At 39.8% G+C, this 17271-nt stretch overlaps 1 protein-coding gene across 1 annotated transcript in view; it reads left to right on the forward strand.

Moving 5' to 3' along the window:
- prim2 (DNA primase subunit 2) overlaps window positions 1–17271 on the forward strand; it is a 51387-nt gene that overhangs the window by 16250 nt on the left and 17866 nt on the right. Inside the window, exons 8-10 of the mRNA XM_041789734.1 lie at window positions 5173–5240; window positions 7440–7512; window positions 7738–7923. Of these exons, the coding sequence (XP_041645668.1) occupies window positions 5173–5240; window positions 7440–7512; window positions 7738–7923 (327 nt within the window). The remainder of the gene's footprint in view (window positions 1–5172; window positions 5241–7439; window positions 7513–7737; window positions 7924–17271) is intronic.

Here is a 17271-nt window from a genome sequence, read left to right on the forward strand (position 1 = left end):
TTTCCATTCCATTTTTTAATAGCGCAGCAGTATCTCTGAACCAGACATCTCTAAACATATTCCCACTGGCAATGAATTATCAGTACAAAATGTACCAGTATCAACCCACAAGAGCTGATGAAAAAGTGACCAGTCACTGTTGAGCTCTTTTAAGAAAATAGCTTGTCACTGTTGAAGCAGGAAGCTGGTGTGGAGATGGCAGTCTGCTCCAGACTAATATGGTTGAAAAAATAAACATTGGAGGGGGAGGCATGAGTCGGGAACTGGAAGGTCGCCAGTTTGGCACTGGTTGTCTGAGATGTGCTGGTTTTCTTTCCAGTCACTGCCCAGTAACATTTGAGCAAGGCACCAGACCCCCAACTGCTTGGGCTCTCCTCCCATGTGGTTCAGTCACACGTTTTAATTGTATGTTAGAGTCAGACATAGTTTTGCATCGCATGCTTGCTGTCTGTGCTTTATTTGTTAGTAATTGAATTCTCTACTCTGTGAATTTCAGGCTCTCAATGTAAATAGATTTACATCTAGCACTTTAAGTCAGCTTTACTTCAAATAGTTTTTCAATACAGTTTCAGTATGCTACAGCAATACAGTTCAAAAACAGATATGGATATTATTAATGCAGAATTACGCTACACCATCTGACTATTGCACCTTCAGGAACTGTTATGAAATGGTACTCACATTTTCTTTAAAGGTCACATATTTGACCCCTTTAAGAAAGGTTTATATAGGTCTCAAAGGTCCCCAAAACATGCCTGTGAAGTTTGTTGCTGGAAAAAAAAAAAAAAAAGAAAACCCTTCAGTGTTAGATTTTTGGGTGTCTAAAAAAACCCTCTGTTTCAGCCCTGCTCAGAACCAGCTGTTTTTGTGTCTGTAGCTTTAAATGTTACTGAGCTGTCTGACTCCTCCCCTGACTCCACCCCTCTCAGAAATAGATGGGGCTCTCCTGATCAGGGGTATCAGGAGAGGAGGGTGGAACTTTCTTCCAAGCAAGGACAACCAGCCAAACATGGGGGTGGTGCTAACTTCCCACATGACATCATGAGGGGGAAAATTTGGAACGGCTTGTTTCAGCACACATTTTCTGAAAGGTGGAGATGGGAGGGGGATTTTTCTGATTCTTGGGGGGGATTGTTGGCAGTCCAGGTGCACATATTTCTGCCAGAAAAGCCTGAAAAGGTGTATTCTGCGTAATATGTGACCTTTATTATGGAGTTGTCCCCCTCTGCAGCTTACAACAGCTGCCACTCCTCTTGGAAGGCTTTCCACAAAATTTTGGAGTGTTTTTGTGAGAATTTGTTTCCTTTTATTCTGTACAGCATTTATGAGGTCAGGCACTGGTGTTGGACAAGAAGGCTGCTCCACAGTCGAGTGTCGGCATGCTTCACTCCACTCCATCCAACGCTTGGCGTTGGACTTGGTGATGTGAGGTGTGCGTACAGCTGCTCGGCCATGGAAGCCCATTCAGTGAAACTCCTGCCTCACAGTTTTTGTGCCCAAATCAATGCCAGTGGAGGTCTTGACACAGGAGACAGTTCCCCTGTTGCCTGAACGTGACAACAGGGGAACATGCTGTGCTGCTTCACTTGCATGCTGTCAGGATACCACAACAGGGATCAGTGTAATGGAGCTGATTTGTCGCTGAGGCTTTCTGCCGTTGCATGTGGTTAGGACACGCTGTCAGACTTCTCCATCAGTGCACGTCTGTTGGATTCTATTCAATAACAGTGAAAATATTGAATCCCGCTTCAGGGATTAATGAAGCTTGCCTCCTTCTGCTTTGTCTTTTTGGATTTCATTAAACCTGAAGTTTTTTTTACCAGCTGAAACCAGGAGTGCTTCTTTTCAAAAGAAAGAATTGGAGTCTACCTTGGAACTAGCAGCCCTTTGCTTTTTCATTGGGACTGTTTTGGCAGATTTAATAATAGTTCATTAAGAGCTTTGGTTTTGTTTGGCTGTTTGGTCTTTGTATTTCACCATTTAATTATTTTGAATCAGTGTGTTTCTGTGTAATGATTGTGTCCATGATGGCGATTTGCCTGTGACCTTTAACAAATGAAGCACAGAGGACAAATTGAAGCACACAGGATGCATGCTGAGTAACTTTGGCATCAAACATTAACCTGCTGCTCTTACTGTGTACTTTTTTACTGTTGTGTCCATTTATGATTACATACTAGAGTTTTTGTGTTTTATACGAAGTTAAATCCTCCTAATATTTTTTAACAACATTAACTTTTTTTTACACAACATGTTTCTTTTTCCTGGAACATGCTGGGGCATCTTTCCCAAATTAAAAAGAAAAACAAATAAAAACAGCAACTTTGTCCGGTTTCACCATTTTCCCATTTCCTGGTAATTATTCGGACCACTAACTGTTGGAATGGAATAATGCTCCCAAACCTTTTCTCTTGTAACTGTGCCATTGTGACTGTTTGTGTTGTGACTATAATGCGTGTTCTCCTCCACTGGGGACGACAAGGGGACATAGCAGAAAATGTGTCATTAAAAAGGCATGAAATTGAAAGCTGCTGCTCCATATGACTCCAGTTATTGGTTTGGTGTTCATTTTAACAGAAAATAACAAGAACATAGCACACAAGCTGTTTATGTGTGTGAGTAAAGCAGACCTTTAAAGGGGACATGTTTTACCCTTTTAAGACAAGTTTATATTGGTCTCAGAGGTCCTCAAAACATGCCTGTGAAGTTTGTTGCTGAAAAAACCCTCTAGTGTTGGATTTTTGCATGTCTAAAAAGGCCTCTGTTTCAGCCCTTCTCAGATCGAGCTGTTTCTGTGTCTGTAGCTTTAAATGTTTATGAGCTGTCTGACTCCACCCCTGACCACACCCCTCTCAGGAAATGGATGTAACACTCCTGATGTTACAATGTTACAGACACTTTAATCCAAAGATAAGGACCTGACTGGGATTTGAACCATCAATCTCCCAGATCATAGTTAGCAGGGTAACCCACTGAGCTGTCCAGCATCTCAGCTGGCAGCTTAGAGGAAGATCAGGAGAGGAGGGTGGAACTTCCTTCCAAGCTGGGAGGGCTAACCAAACCTGGGGGGGGGGGTTGCATACTCCCCACATGAGGTCATGAAGGTAAAATCTGAGAACGGCTTGCTTTAGCACACATTTTCTGAAAGGTGGAGAAAGAGAGGGGAGAAGGGAATGGATTTTTCTGGTATTTGAGGGGATTGTGGACAGGCCAGGGCCACATATTTTTGTTAGAAAAACCCAAAAGGGGATTTTTGCATCATATGTCCCCTTTAAATGGTTAGCATAGCGCTAATAGGAGTCATGCTCATTAAACCTTTTGTTGAGGAGGGGGGTTCAAACATCTCCTGCTTTGCTCTTAAACTTAAAAAATGTCACTACCAGTTGTGCTTTAGAAGGGCAGGACTTTTCAATAAAATCTTGGAAGGTGATTGGACAGACATCCTGTCTGTCACATTCATAATGGGCTAATCAGAGCGACAAGGTAGGAGGCATGCTCAGTTCCAGTAGTAGGCTGAGCTTGACAAGCTAGCGCTATGGTTTGGCTTGTTGGTGGATAAAACTCATGCTGAATGGGTCAGAAAAAGAGCAGACACATCTTTTCTGTCACATAAAGCTTTTACTGCAGTTCTTTGCTCTTTTTTCAATAAAGAAATGGCCAGAGGTGCCAACTGGACTCCTTTGTGACAACTACTCTTCGGTGCATTATTAGGTATCATTCAGGAAAGTGAGGATGGGATGGGTCGCCTGCCTGATACAGGAACGACATCTGTGCTTTTAGGGGCCTGATCCAGGGACATAGAGGGGTCAGCTGGGAAGATACCTAGAGAGACGGGGCATGGGCCTGGGCAGGCCTGGATGCTAAGCATCAGGAAGCCAGAGCAGTACAGGACCAAGTTTGACGCAGCAAAGTAAAGAACTGGCATATGCTCCCATACCTGACCTGACCTGACCTTTTGACACATGCACTCCTGACCATTTCTAGAATATTTAAGAAAAGCTTACCTCTGAAATCTCCTGAGCTGCTTTTTCACATATGTCCCACACATCAGGAGGATTTTCCTCTTGAAGTGGAGGGAGGGGCCTTGAAATGTTCACAGCATGTCCAAGATGGTGGGTGTAGCAACAGAGTCTGAAGTCCTGATGACACTTTTTCCCTTTCTATCAATGCTCCATGTAGTACAGCATAACCAAAGTATTACTGGTTAAGTAAGTAAAAAGAAACACACTGAGTGATGGAGCATGAAGCAGCTTCATTAAATACACAAAGACTGACCTAGCCTTCAATGGAAGCAAGATATAAAGATCACTCACCCTGCCCTCTCACTAATAGTGAGTTCCTGCCTTTACACGTCAGCTTACTCTTCTTGCAGAAATTTTTATCAGGTGGTTGGTGGACAAGGTCAGGGTAAAACTAGGCAGTTTGTATTTCTTTTCCATGTGTGTGAAGGCCACACGTGTCAAAAAGTGCTTCTTGATTTTGAAAGAATTAATGGGCATGAAATGCTTATGCCACCACAGTTCCACTTTTAGAGGTTTCTGCCTGTTAAAGGAAGTTTTCCTCACCACTGTTACTCTGTTAAATGTTTTAAAGCAAGTACTCATGGTGAATGAATGTAACAAAGATTACAGCCTAGACCTTCTCTTTTAGTAAAGTGTATTGAGATTTTTGGCACTAAACAGAAACAGACTGACTGACTGAGTTCAGGGTTCGCCACCGCCATCAAAAGACAAATTATCTGACATTAGAAATCAGCCACTAACTCAACTCTATTTATATTGCACTTTTTGTCCTTAAAAGTCTGCAGCACAAAGTGCTTGTCAAAGAGGTAACATAAAGGGAATGAAAACAAAATATACAAAAATAGATATATTTCTAGAAGACTAATAGAGGGGAGAAAGCATACAAATAAGATCACAAAAGTTATATTTCAGCATTGAATATACCTGGGCGACCTGCCTGAGTACGGCCTATGTGTGGCCAACACTGTCAGATTTGTACGTTCTTGAATGCAATTTGCTCAGTCAACCTGCTGAAGTTCCACAGCTTTAGCTCCGTATTTTAATCTTTGTTCTTTGTGGTGCTTAATCTTTACACTTAACAATGTCCCTTCTCTAATCCTTTGACCCACACTATTTATCTTGACTCATGTGATGTTCTTGTCCTCTGCAGCTGACAGCGCGCTCCTTACCAGCCGTGCAGTCTGATGAACGGCTCCAACCGCTCCTTAACCACCTCAGGTAAGCAGCAGGATTAATAACTTTGCAGCCACTTGGCCGGGACTCTGTTGAAAAAGAGATTTAGCAGGATTGATCTCTTGCGTCAAAGAACATTGGAGGCTTGTGGCAGAACTGGGTAAACTCAATCTGTCCCTGTAGACAAGTCCAGATGTTTTGTGAACTTGTGGTGCAGGGCGACGTGTGCGGAATCATCTATTCCTATTGTTGAAGCTACTCAGTGTTGAAGTAATTGGGACAAAGCAATATGTGAGCCTTGCCTTCTGTAATTTATCATGGGCTCAATTATATCTGTTTATTATGGGACAATTAGAGAATTTTGATGTTTTCATCTGTAGGATTTCTTTTAAAAAGGCATAATTTTGCATGAAGTGGCATTTTCATTGGGAAAAGAGTAGATTAAAAACAACTTAGAATGCATCATGCATAATCAGAATAACATATGGCTGGGAAATGTAAAGTGAGCAACTGTGATGAGTGACTGTGATACAGACAATGAGGGTTGTTCTGCATAAATCGGGAATGGTGCAGAAATGATGCAGTGTTTGAGGGTGAGGTTTAAGCCTAAATGCTAATTAGTCCTGTGTACAGTATTTTCAGTTTTACCAATAAAGCCCTTAAATGCATTTCATAAAGCTACCTTTAGATGACTAAATATAAAGTATTAAGTAAATAAATATAGAAGTGGAAGAAGATAGACATTAGTGGTCAGGTTACTTGGATTAGTGGGTGGGAAAATTATCTCTGTGGTTAGGTGAGCACAATTTCATGTTAAGTTCTGACGAGATCATGTGAATAAAAATCTACTGGTATTCAGCTGACACCAATTGATTAAACTCTCTTCAAATCAATCAGTCAATCTAAACAGTAACAAAAGATGGCATAACGAGATGGTGAGCTTAGTTCCTCTAATACCCTAAAAGTGTCTTTCCTGCTTGGTGCTGCAAGCCTCTACAATACAGTCCGAATTTGCTCGCAAAACAAACCAGTGAGGGTACTTTGAGGAGAAAAGAACCACTGCCCCACATGTCATGGGTTTTTATAGAACCAAAGAATTTTGTTAAAGGAATGAATGAAGTGCCTGCAGAGGCATGCACCCTGCTTGCTGTGCTTGTCAACAAGCACCTACATAATGTTGTGTTTTTAAACACCTGGCGGTATTACCATATACCCCGGTAAAATTTTGGGAAGGTTTGAAAAATGAATACTGCCCAGTCCTGGTAGGAGTTACATTTTATTCGGGGGGAGCTTGAGCAACAGAACAAGCAACCAACTGCAGAGAGAAATCATGGAACATCACAAGTAAGCAGCACAAAACAGGATTGAGAAAAAACAACAGAAAACGGCTTACAGTAGCAGTTCCCATATCCTTAAGATCTAGTGACGATAGGTATGCTGTGCCTGTCATGGCAGCTGCAACTAGAAGACACACTGTTTTACAACTTTGAAGATGAAGCCTGGTTTAGAAAACTGTTGTAAGTATTTCAGTGGATGCAAGATCTTAATTAGAAATGAATAAAACAGGATTAGTCATTTTTAAATTTATGTAGACTTTACAGTGCCAAATTAACCCATAATGCATCTTACCTGTATCTGGGGGTTTCCCTTTAAAGAAATGCCTGTTAAGAAGGAATTATCAGTCAAATCAGACTTTGCTTCATTCAAGACCGTAACCTTTTTATTCATTTCTTTTCCTTTTTTTTCATAAGCTCATTTTTATGGGACAGCCCTTCTGTTTATTACTCCCTTTTTCCCTATAAAGTCACACAGAGGTGATTGATCCTATGATGAAAGTCTATGCATTTGCAGAACTGCAAACTTAGTGTCTGTGGTAACATTGCTAAAGAAAGTCCTAGACTGTTTAGCTTATGACACATTTTTCAACACCACTCTCTTTTGATAGAGGGAAGGCAAAGCTAATGCAAAAGAAATGCTTTACAACCCACTTTTGTGTGGAGCTGTGTCCTGGTTTTCTGGAGTTTAGATTAAACTTTAACTGTTTCGAAGCTGAACTGATACTTAGAGGTTCTGTTGTATGCCTCAGCTGTTGGCTTGTTTTCTATCATAACATCTGACTGTATTGGGGAAATGTGCCTTCACATTTACATTAATTTTCATTGTATTGATTGTTTTGAAATTGTATAATAAAAATGTCCTGTATTGCCTCAGTCCTGATCCTTTTTAAATGTCTCCTTGTTGTAGTCATGCCTATGTGGGACAGGATTACAGCATCCAGAAGAATGTTGGGAAAATCTCCCTGGAACAAATTGATCCGGTAAGTTTCACTGGCCATCTCATCTTCATGTGTTAAAGAAAAAGTGCAGATTTGCCTTGAAGGACTGTGTAAAGGTGCACTGTTGATTTTTGGATGGTAACTATGGTGTTCCAGAGTTTATTTCCAACAAAGATGAGGAACATCTGAAAAAGATTAATACTGGCAGGTGCAGATGTATTATTGTTTGTGTCTTTTTATATGTAAGTAATTGTTGTCTGTGTTCAGCTTTCAGGAAAGTCCTTCCCGCTCTGTATGAGGCAGCTACATCAGAGCCTCAGAGAGAACCACCATCTCCGCCATGGTGGTCGTATGCAGTACGGCCTCTTCCTCAAAGGCATTGGCCTTTCTCTGGAGCAGGCGCTGCAGTTTTGGAGGTCAGAGTTCATCAGAGGCAAAGTGGATGCAGACAAGGTACATTTCATCATGTCACTACAACAGTTCTTTAAAGATAAAGAAGTTCTTAAAAAAGCATTTTTGCCAACGCTTTCGACCGATCCAAATTGGGATTTGTAATCCTGTAAAATTTGGAACATAAGATATGGATAGATGCAGTCGATTTTGGGGGCAGTCCACAGGAAAATACAGTTAAACTGTTTTCCTGTTCAATGTTTTCTTTTCCTTTTTTTGTTTTTTTTTTGTTTGTTTTTTTTTGGGCATTTTTGCGCCTTTATTTGATAGAGGAGGATAGTGGATAGAGTCGGAAACAGGGACGAGAGCAGGGGAGAGATATGCGGTAAAGGGCCTGAGGCCGGATTCGAACCCGGGCCGTACATGGGGCATCTTAAACCACTCGGCCACCTGCATCCCTCAATGTTTTCTGTTGCATTGATCAAGGTCTGTGGTTTGCAGTTTCTGTGCGGGTGTTTTAGCACCATCTGCTTTACTATGTGGAGTTTGCCCTTCTGCTAGCTGCTAACCCAGTAGCGAAGTCGAGTTTTCAGTTATTAGTTTTTAGTTAAAATGCACGGATCCACCTGGAAGTCATATTGCACACCTGCTGGTCACATGTTTCCTTCTATTGAGGGGTCTTTTCATCAAACCACCACTCCACAAGGATTACCTAGCTAACAGTACACCTGCATTTTCTTTAAACACAAGATTAGATCCAAATTAAATAGAAGAGCTGTTAAAAAGTGGTGCAGCAAACCAACCTCTGTTCTTGGAAGCGTTAGGAAGTGACAACACTGATACTGCCACTGACCACAACCCCCAGACATACAACTAGACATTTAGCAAGAGCCCACACACCTATGTGGTTACCATCGGACACCTCCTTTTACCAGTGTTTTGCTAAATTAGGCCCATGACATCTCATGCTAACAGTTACCGTTCCTAACTTCCAACCACAAGACTTCTTTGTGCTATTTAATTCTTGTGTCAAATGGTTAGAAAATAAAAAAAACTATTTCAGGGGGAAATATCACAGAAGAGAAAACACAGTAGCATAGAGAAGAGTGTATAAAAACATTTAAGAAAGAGGCTGGGGAAGGCAGAACCAGGGTGAGAAGGCTGTTAAAGCTAGGGCTCAGCCCCTTGACCGGGTTAGGTTGTATCCCCCTGGTCCTTCATATTCATGAAGGCAGAGACAGGAAAAAAGGAACTGGATGCTTCCTAAACATGCCACCAACTGACACTACTTCTCCTCATTCAGATCTTGTTATATCATAAAATCATTTTTTAAAGCAACCTTTATTTCTAAGTAAATTCAAATCATTACTCTTTAACATGATTTCCTTTTTCATATATTCATCATCTCTTAAAAGCTTGTTTTTTTTCCAATAGTTCTTCGCAATCTAACCTCCCAGAGATGTCTTTCTCTGTCCTTGAACGTTAGACACGTGGGCTGACTTCTGCCTCTTCAAAGTGCTATTCGACTCTTAACAGGGTGGTTTCATTGGTGATTCACAGATGTATTGATCAAAAGAAAGTAAACTGGTATCATTATTTGCACTGAGAGCTGTGATGAGGCTAATGAAGACTTAAGTGGTTGTAGATTCAGTTATGGTGGCACTCAGTTAACGCAGTAAAGATATTTATAGTTCTTGTTAAATAGAGACTAATGACTGGAGATAACACACGTTGGTTCAGTGATTTCATTTAATCCTGCTCTTTTTGGGGTTATTTTTAAACATATCAGCCAAACACAAGAATGAACATTTACTGATTTGTTTTTTGTGATGTTTTTGTCTTACACTGACATCAGCAGCTGCAGCATTTTGTCTTTCTGTCAGTCGGCCTTGGAGAGCTTCAGACATGTTGTTATCAAGCGACTGACTCAGCCTGGTTTGAGAACATGGTTCAAACTCCGGCCTTCATAGTGTTGATGTATTCCTGTCGTCCTGATGAATAGAACGTTTCCTTGATTGTCTTGCTATGTTTTCAACAACATGAGTGCACTGTATACACAAACATTCCTTGAACGCCTGTCCTGGGCTGACATATCTCTGGTAAGATGTGATTCAGACTTTGCTATGGTTTTTTCAGTAGTTTTTAATGCTCCGTCTTTAAGTCAAGTTACCCTCTTGACATGAATGAGATGCACTGAATGAGAACCTACACAGAAATCTTCATCTTTAATGGATTTGTTCAGAAATGTATTACATTTTTATGAAATACACTATCAAGGATATGAAACATAAAAATGAGCTCTAAGTTCAGGGATTCCACTTCATTCTGTAACTTTTCTAAAGCAACAAAGAAAAAAAACAACTGGATTAGAAATGATTCTGAAGTTAAATTTTATTTTTAACTAGGGATGTTCTTTGGCGTCTATTTCCCCATTACGCTTAACACCCATTTAAATTACATTTAACTAAGTAGTCTTTAAATCCTTAGAAAACAGTCAAATTATTCACAGGGTCATCATGTCAGCAGGTGTAAGGTGAGCCTGATATACTCTGTGCAGCATGGCTAACATTAGCAGCTAGCTACTGTGCTTTGAAATGTGGCCTCTTTTCACTTTGGTTGAGTAGTTATACTTCAGTTCAACCTTGGACAGCCTACATACCACCTTATTTCCATTTACTACTTAAAAACCTGTCACTACATGCTAACCCCTAAGCTTCTCATATTTACATCCGGGACGACTTAAACAGGAGGGGCAGCTCAGACATGCTGAAGCGACAGCGGCTTCTAGTGGCAGGAGGTTCACTACAGTTTTAAAGAGCATTATAGACCGGGATTTCAAGCCATAATAGAAAACTGTACTTTTGTGCAGGAAAGTGCAGGATGATGGTCTGCTCACATATACAATCTAGTGCAAGTACATTAATGAAATGTGTAGTATAAATAGATATTCACAGAAATTACCCTCACCAGTAACTCTATTAGGCTCAGCTTTTCAATTGCTTGTTAACACAAATAGCTAATCAGCCAATCACATGGCGGCAACTCCATTTATTTAGGCATCGTCAAGACAACTTGCTCAAGTTCAAACCAAGCATCAGAATGGGGAGGAAAGTGGATTTAAGTGACTTTGAACATTAGGGGTGAGTATTGGCAAGAACCTCACAATACGATACGCATCACGATACTTGGGTCACGATATGATAGTATCACGATATATCAGGATATCATGATATTGTGATATATTGCGATATTCTACACAGTTAACTAAGAAAAAAATAGAGATAATGTATATGTAAATCACACAATATGTTGGTGGTGTTCCCGCTATATTTCATGGCAGCAAGACAGAGCTTGCAAACGGCATTTCCTTTCTCTAACTCGCTGTTTGTGCTCCCCGTTTTAACTTTGAAGCCTAAATGCTCCCAAACATCTGCTTTGAATTGTGCAGGTGTTGGTATTTTGTAAGCCATGTGGAGGTGCGGAAGTCGTATTTTACTAACAACTCGGCTAAAATATGTATTTTTACTTTTTACAAAAAAATCGATATTAAGAGTTAAAGTATCGATATTGTATCGGATGTCAAAGTATTGCAATATATTGCTGTATTAATATTTTTTCACAGCTCTATTGAACATGGTATGGTTGTTGGTGCCCGATGGGCTGGCCTGAGTATTTGAGAAATTGCTGATCTACTGGGATTTTCACACACAGCCATCTCTGGGGTTTACAGAGAATGGTCCAAAAAAGGGAAAATATCCAGTAAGTGGCAGAAAATGCCTTGTTGATGTCAGAGACATTCAGATGGTGGGGTCAGATTTTGGTTTAAACAACATGAAAGCATGGATCCATCCTGCCTTGTATCAACAGTTCAGGCTGGTGGTGGTGGTGTAATGGTATGGGGGATATTTTCTCAGCACACTTTGGGCCCCTTAGTACCTAGTTTAATCATGTTTAATCACCACAGCCTACCTGAGTATTGTTGCTGACCATGCCCATCCCTTTATGACCACAGTACCATCTTCTGATGGCTACTTCAAGCAGGATAATGTGCCATGTCATAAGGCTCAAATCATCTTAAACTGGTTTCTTAAACATGACAATGACTTCACAGTACTCCATACCTGCACAGTCGCCAGATCTAAACCCAATAGAGCTCTTTTGGAATGTGGTGGAACGGGAGCTTCACATCATGGATGTGCAGCTGACAAATCTGCAGTTACTGCGGGATGCTGTCATGTCAATATGAACCAAAATCTGGGAATGTTTCTGACACCTTGTTGAATCTATGCCACAAAGAGTAAGGCAGATTTGAAGGCAAAAAGAGGTATAACCAGGCACTAGCAAGGTGTACCTAATAAAGTGGCAGGTGAGTGTACATAACATATGTATAACATGCATGCCCCCTCTCATAAGACTCCTGTCCTTACTATTAGTGCTATACAGCCAAATGTCACACGACTTTGAGGATTTCCCCTTTACATGCTGAAGAGATCACCAGTCACATGAGCTGTATGACTTGTTTTTAAGTCATTAATATTTCCCCTGCCTCCTGACCTTTGCCTTTACCCAGCTTAATCTCACACATCAGTAGATACAGCATTTAGGTGAATAAACACTGGACAGTATTTCATCAGTGTGGCTTGTTGTCCACCGTGATCCACTGTCTGTTTTGTCTTTTAACAGTGATCTGTAGTGTTAGATCTCATGGCCGGCATCATGTTTCTTCAGGTAGCTGAACTCTTTCCGACCGAGGACGCATCTTACATCAGCCAGACCAAGTGTCCGTACCTCTTTGGGGGATATCTTAAGTCTCTGTTTTCCTGCTGGTGTCACAGTTTCAGCAGAAAAGAGGAGAAACATCAAAGAACGCTGATGCAAAAAGATACACTCCGAGTCCTTCACGTTTAAAGCTGCTCTATCAAATCTGATGCTTTGACGGACTCTTTGAGGGGTTTTTACACCTCCTCTGTGTGTAGAGAGAAAAACTGTAGAAGAATATTACTGTGAGTTTTTTGGTTAACATGGTGCAATGTGTGGGCAAAAATTGTTATACATTTTTAAGCCACACTTCTACATTTTACATCAGTCCACCCATCTTCTTCTGCTTATCTGGGCCAGGTTGGCATGTTAGCAAATCAACCCAGACACCCCCCTCCTCAGCAATGTTTTCCAGCTCATCCTGGGGAATTCCAAGGCGTTCCCAGGCCATATGGGGCATATAATCCTTCCAGGAAGTGTTTGGTCTGTCCTGGGGTGTCTTCCCAGTTGGATGTGCTAAGAAAACCTCCACAGAGAGATGACTTGGAGACATCTTGATCCGTTGCTTCGACCACCTCAGCTGTCTACTTTTGATACAAATGAGCAACAGCTCTACTCTGAGATTTCTCCAGATATCTGAACTCCAAACCTCATCTCCAAGCCTGTGCCAGGCTGATCTCATTTCAGCCCTTTTTTTAACTATTTATTTCTTTTGGTTACTACCAAAGGCTCAAAAGTCAAAAACTTGCTCTTATTGGCCAGTAATGAATGACAGACAGAGCGTTCATCCTGCAAGACTTTGCCCTTCCCAAGGGCAGAACTTTCAGTGGTTAGTAGCTCGAATGGATATGAGACATTTCCCATACAGTGAATCTTATCTGGCATGTCAAGTTAACAATCTGGTACAATGTCTGCAATACTGCTGATTCTGCACCAATTTTCTTATCTACCTTGTAGTCCATTCTGCCCACATTCATAGAAAAGACGCTGAGAAACTTTCACTTGAGACAGAGAACCACATCATCTGCAAAAAGCAGAGATGTAATTCTGAGATCCACAAACTGAGGCTGAACGGTTTGGTTAAATAATTAAGATTTTTTCCATGATATAATTGATATAGATTGCAATTTAATATGTGATTATTTATTAAGTTCTTGGTCTTATGTATTTCCCAACAAACAAAAAATAAATCAATTTTTATAATAACAACCACAATTTTTAGTAGATTAAACTAAGGCTAAACAATTCTGAAAGAAATATCTAATTGCGATTTTTTTTTTCCCATTGCAAATTTGATGCAAATTGTTGTGTTGAAGGTTTATGTCTTTAAAGGCTTCTTGATATGACAAATATACAAAACAAGGATAGTAGGATTTCTGCAAATAATTCTGGAAAAAATTTCCACTTATATTTTTGCTGTAGAGCATAACATCTTTGCCTCAAAAAATGTACTAAACTGTTATTTTGCAGTGTTAATTTCGTCAACTGAAACTGACTAAAAATGTTTGTTGACAGCATTTTTTTCCATGACAACAACTAGACTAAGACTAACAAAAATAGATCTGTGATGACTAAAACTGACAAAAACTAAGTTTAGTTTTCGTCAAGATGACAAAAACTAGACTCAAATGTAATGTAGTTTTCGTTGGACATTCAAAATCCATGATATTTCTCCACTGTGGGTAAATATGTCAAAAAACAATGCATCTATATCTCTTCTGCCTCTCAGCTGTAGTCAGCAGGGACCCCTGGTTTAGCAGGATGCATAGGACCCACTACTATGATGTGATTCCAGATTTAGGCAAGAGGATAAATGCTTGGGCTAAAAGTAAAGACTAAAATGTGAGGACTTTTTATGGACTAAAACTAGACTAAAATTTTTTGAGTTTCCATCGACTAAAACTAAAAAGGATAGAAATGACTAGAATGTGACTAAAACTAAAATGCATGTCATTTAAAGACTAAAACTAAGACAAAAATTTAAAATAGCTGCCAAAATTAACACTGGTATTTTGAAACACAACTTAGGTCAAAGAAATGCAGTTTGATAACTGTATTAGGACATATTGCAGTTTAATTTGAATTTCGATTAATTGCCCAGCCCTATCCCAAACTAAACACTCCTATCCCCAGCTGCTACTGAAACATCATTAACAGTAAAGGCTTTAGATTTTATGATCTATTATTTTTTTAACTGGCAAATTTCTGAAAAATATTCTGTTATCAGACTAAAAGTCACAAAAGTGTTGGTTAATAAATTTGTAATATAAGCACAAATAATGTAATCTTTGTTTTAAGTTTTCCTCTGTGTTAACTATTTTGTCGTCAGCTAATAAAACACTATAAATAAAGACTGAAATTTTTAGTTTCTGGAACATATCTGAACACATTTTTAGTGTCAAATAATGATTGAGTGCTCTGATGCGACAGCAAACTGGAACAAATCCTGAAATAAGCCCCACTTTATAACAAAAAGAGGATGTGCTGTGATTCAAGAATCAGTTTTAATTAAAAATGAGTTCCTGAATCAAATTGCGACCCTCAGAATTGGACTGTAATCCAATCGAGGCATACTGATAAATTCACATCAAATATTTCCTTCACTTGTTAAACTTTAATACATAACCGCTATATGATTAAACGGTTGATATGAGAAATATATATATATATATATATATATATGTATATGTATATTTATGTATATATATATATATATGTATATGATAAATGGTCATAAACAGTAATAAATACTGATAAATCAGTCCTGGTGGTAAAGTCTCATTAAGAGTGACAGATATGGTTTAGTTTGGACTTTTCACCCCAACACAAGATAGAATTTATACACAGCTGGTTTAATGGTCCACTGTTTTTGTCAATAAAGCAGCATCCGTCTCTCTTGCCCTCGGTCTCTCTGGTCCTAGTATCAGTGGCCCTGAGTAACAGCCTGGTGGCAGATACTGCACACTGAACTCAGTTACAGCCCACTTCAGTGCTCCATTTCTAAAGGTGTCTGAGTTTCCGTGTATCAGGTCCCAGAGAAAGCGTGATGGGCTGTGCAGAAAGTGCAGCATTTGTTTCACAGCAGAGGCAGCAGAATGGTGCTGACCACATCGCAGCTCTCACAATGATGTATGTGTTAAGTCGGAGACTGCACTTTGTGGCAGGCTGCACAAAGGCTGCTCATTAGTATGCGACAGGCACGGAGAAGAAGATGGGAGGCAGCGATGCCGAAAGGAAGGCCTGGAGGAAGAGGCGATGTAATATTAGACCAGAGGGAGGAAGAAAATTGATGAAATCAACTTGATCTGTCCATTTTTCTTTTCACAGAAGTTAGCCTATTCATTTGGCTGTGTGTCTATTTGCAGCACACTTGAGTGTTGTGTAAGGCCTTGGGGTAAGACTGTGTTTGAACTGCTTGTTTTACAGATGTTAACTCCAGGTTAATTAATTTCCACTAACTGACACCATTTTTCATGTTATGGTTTGGTTTCCTCTGGGCGCTTTCCAGACAAAAGAAGAGATTCATCAGATGACACTTCATATTAGCTTTTCTTAAAGTTGGGTTATAAATTTGCACCATGTTGTTATTTATTTATACCAACACTTGTTATTTTAGCCTCAGGCACTTCTTTTCTAACCTGTTTAAAAACATGATATTTGTCATAGAACTTTTAAAGTCTGAATGTTTTCTGGAAGAGATCCAGTTCTGACTTTTTTAGAATGTATTTGCTTGTCTATTCATTTTATTTGTCCCCTTTAGAAGGTCAATAAAATACAAGACATCAATGGTAAGCAAGAAGAGGAAGTTTTTGAAGTCATTACGTACAGTACAGTTTCACTGCAGAAACGAACAAAAATGAGAGGTTTTTGATAGAAAAGTTTCAACATTGTCACAAAGGAGTAGTATCTTTTGGTCTGCATTGACAGCTTTTCCCCAGCAAGAAGGAGAAAGAAATTCTGTGAAAATAGCACAGAAAATACAGGCAGTAACCTCAGCTTATTGTGCCCACTCTTTCTATGTAACATATTCTGTTAGGCAACCCTTTAAATTGGTTTAAAATGTATTCAGTCTATTTATTCATTTTAATGATCCTTATCCTCTAATTTACAAAATATCTGTCTACTAGAGGTGGGTAATATATTGTGTATGCTCAATGTGTCGCAGCTTTTTCCACATGAGACATATAAAATGACTATATTGCTTCCATCAGGCGTAAATTAGACGTTTTAAGCCATTTGCGTATAATTCTCAGTGGAGTTTCACTTCTTCTACAGTCTCCTTAACCTCTCACAGAGCAGACGGCACACTCCTTCATCCATCCAGAAAACTCTCCTCCATGCATTTGTGTTTTTGTCTCAGAACAGGAGGGAGGGAGGCATGAGAGAATGACAAAGGTAAACCCACAGCCAACCAAGGCAGGTTAGCAGGGTCAATAGAAGTTTGAGATGGAGATGGACGGTTTGGTTCGGAAGAAAAAAATCACTAAATCTGTCGTCCAGCAGGGGTTCGGATTTCAAAAGGAAGACTAACAAAACGCGGTAATCTGCAAAATATGCGTCAAAATAACAACGAGATTACAGCTGCAGTAACACAAGACATCGCCAAAGACATGGCTCCTTTAAGTGTTGTTGAAATCAGTATTTGAAAATCTC

The sequence above is a fragment of the Cheilinus undulatus genome, linkage group 6, assembly GCF_018320785.1.
Source record: "Cheilinus undulatus linkage group 6, ASM1832078v1, whole genome shotgun sequence".
NCBI classification, from domain to species: domain Eukaryota; kingdom Metazoa; phylum Chordata; class Actinopteri; order Labriformes; family Labridae; genus Cheilinus; species Cheilinus undulatus.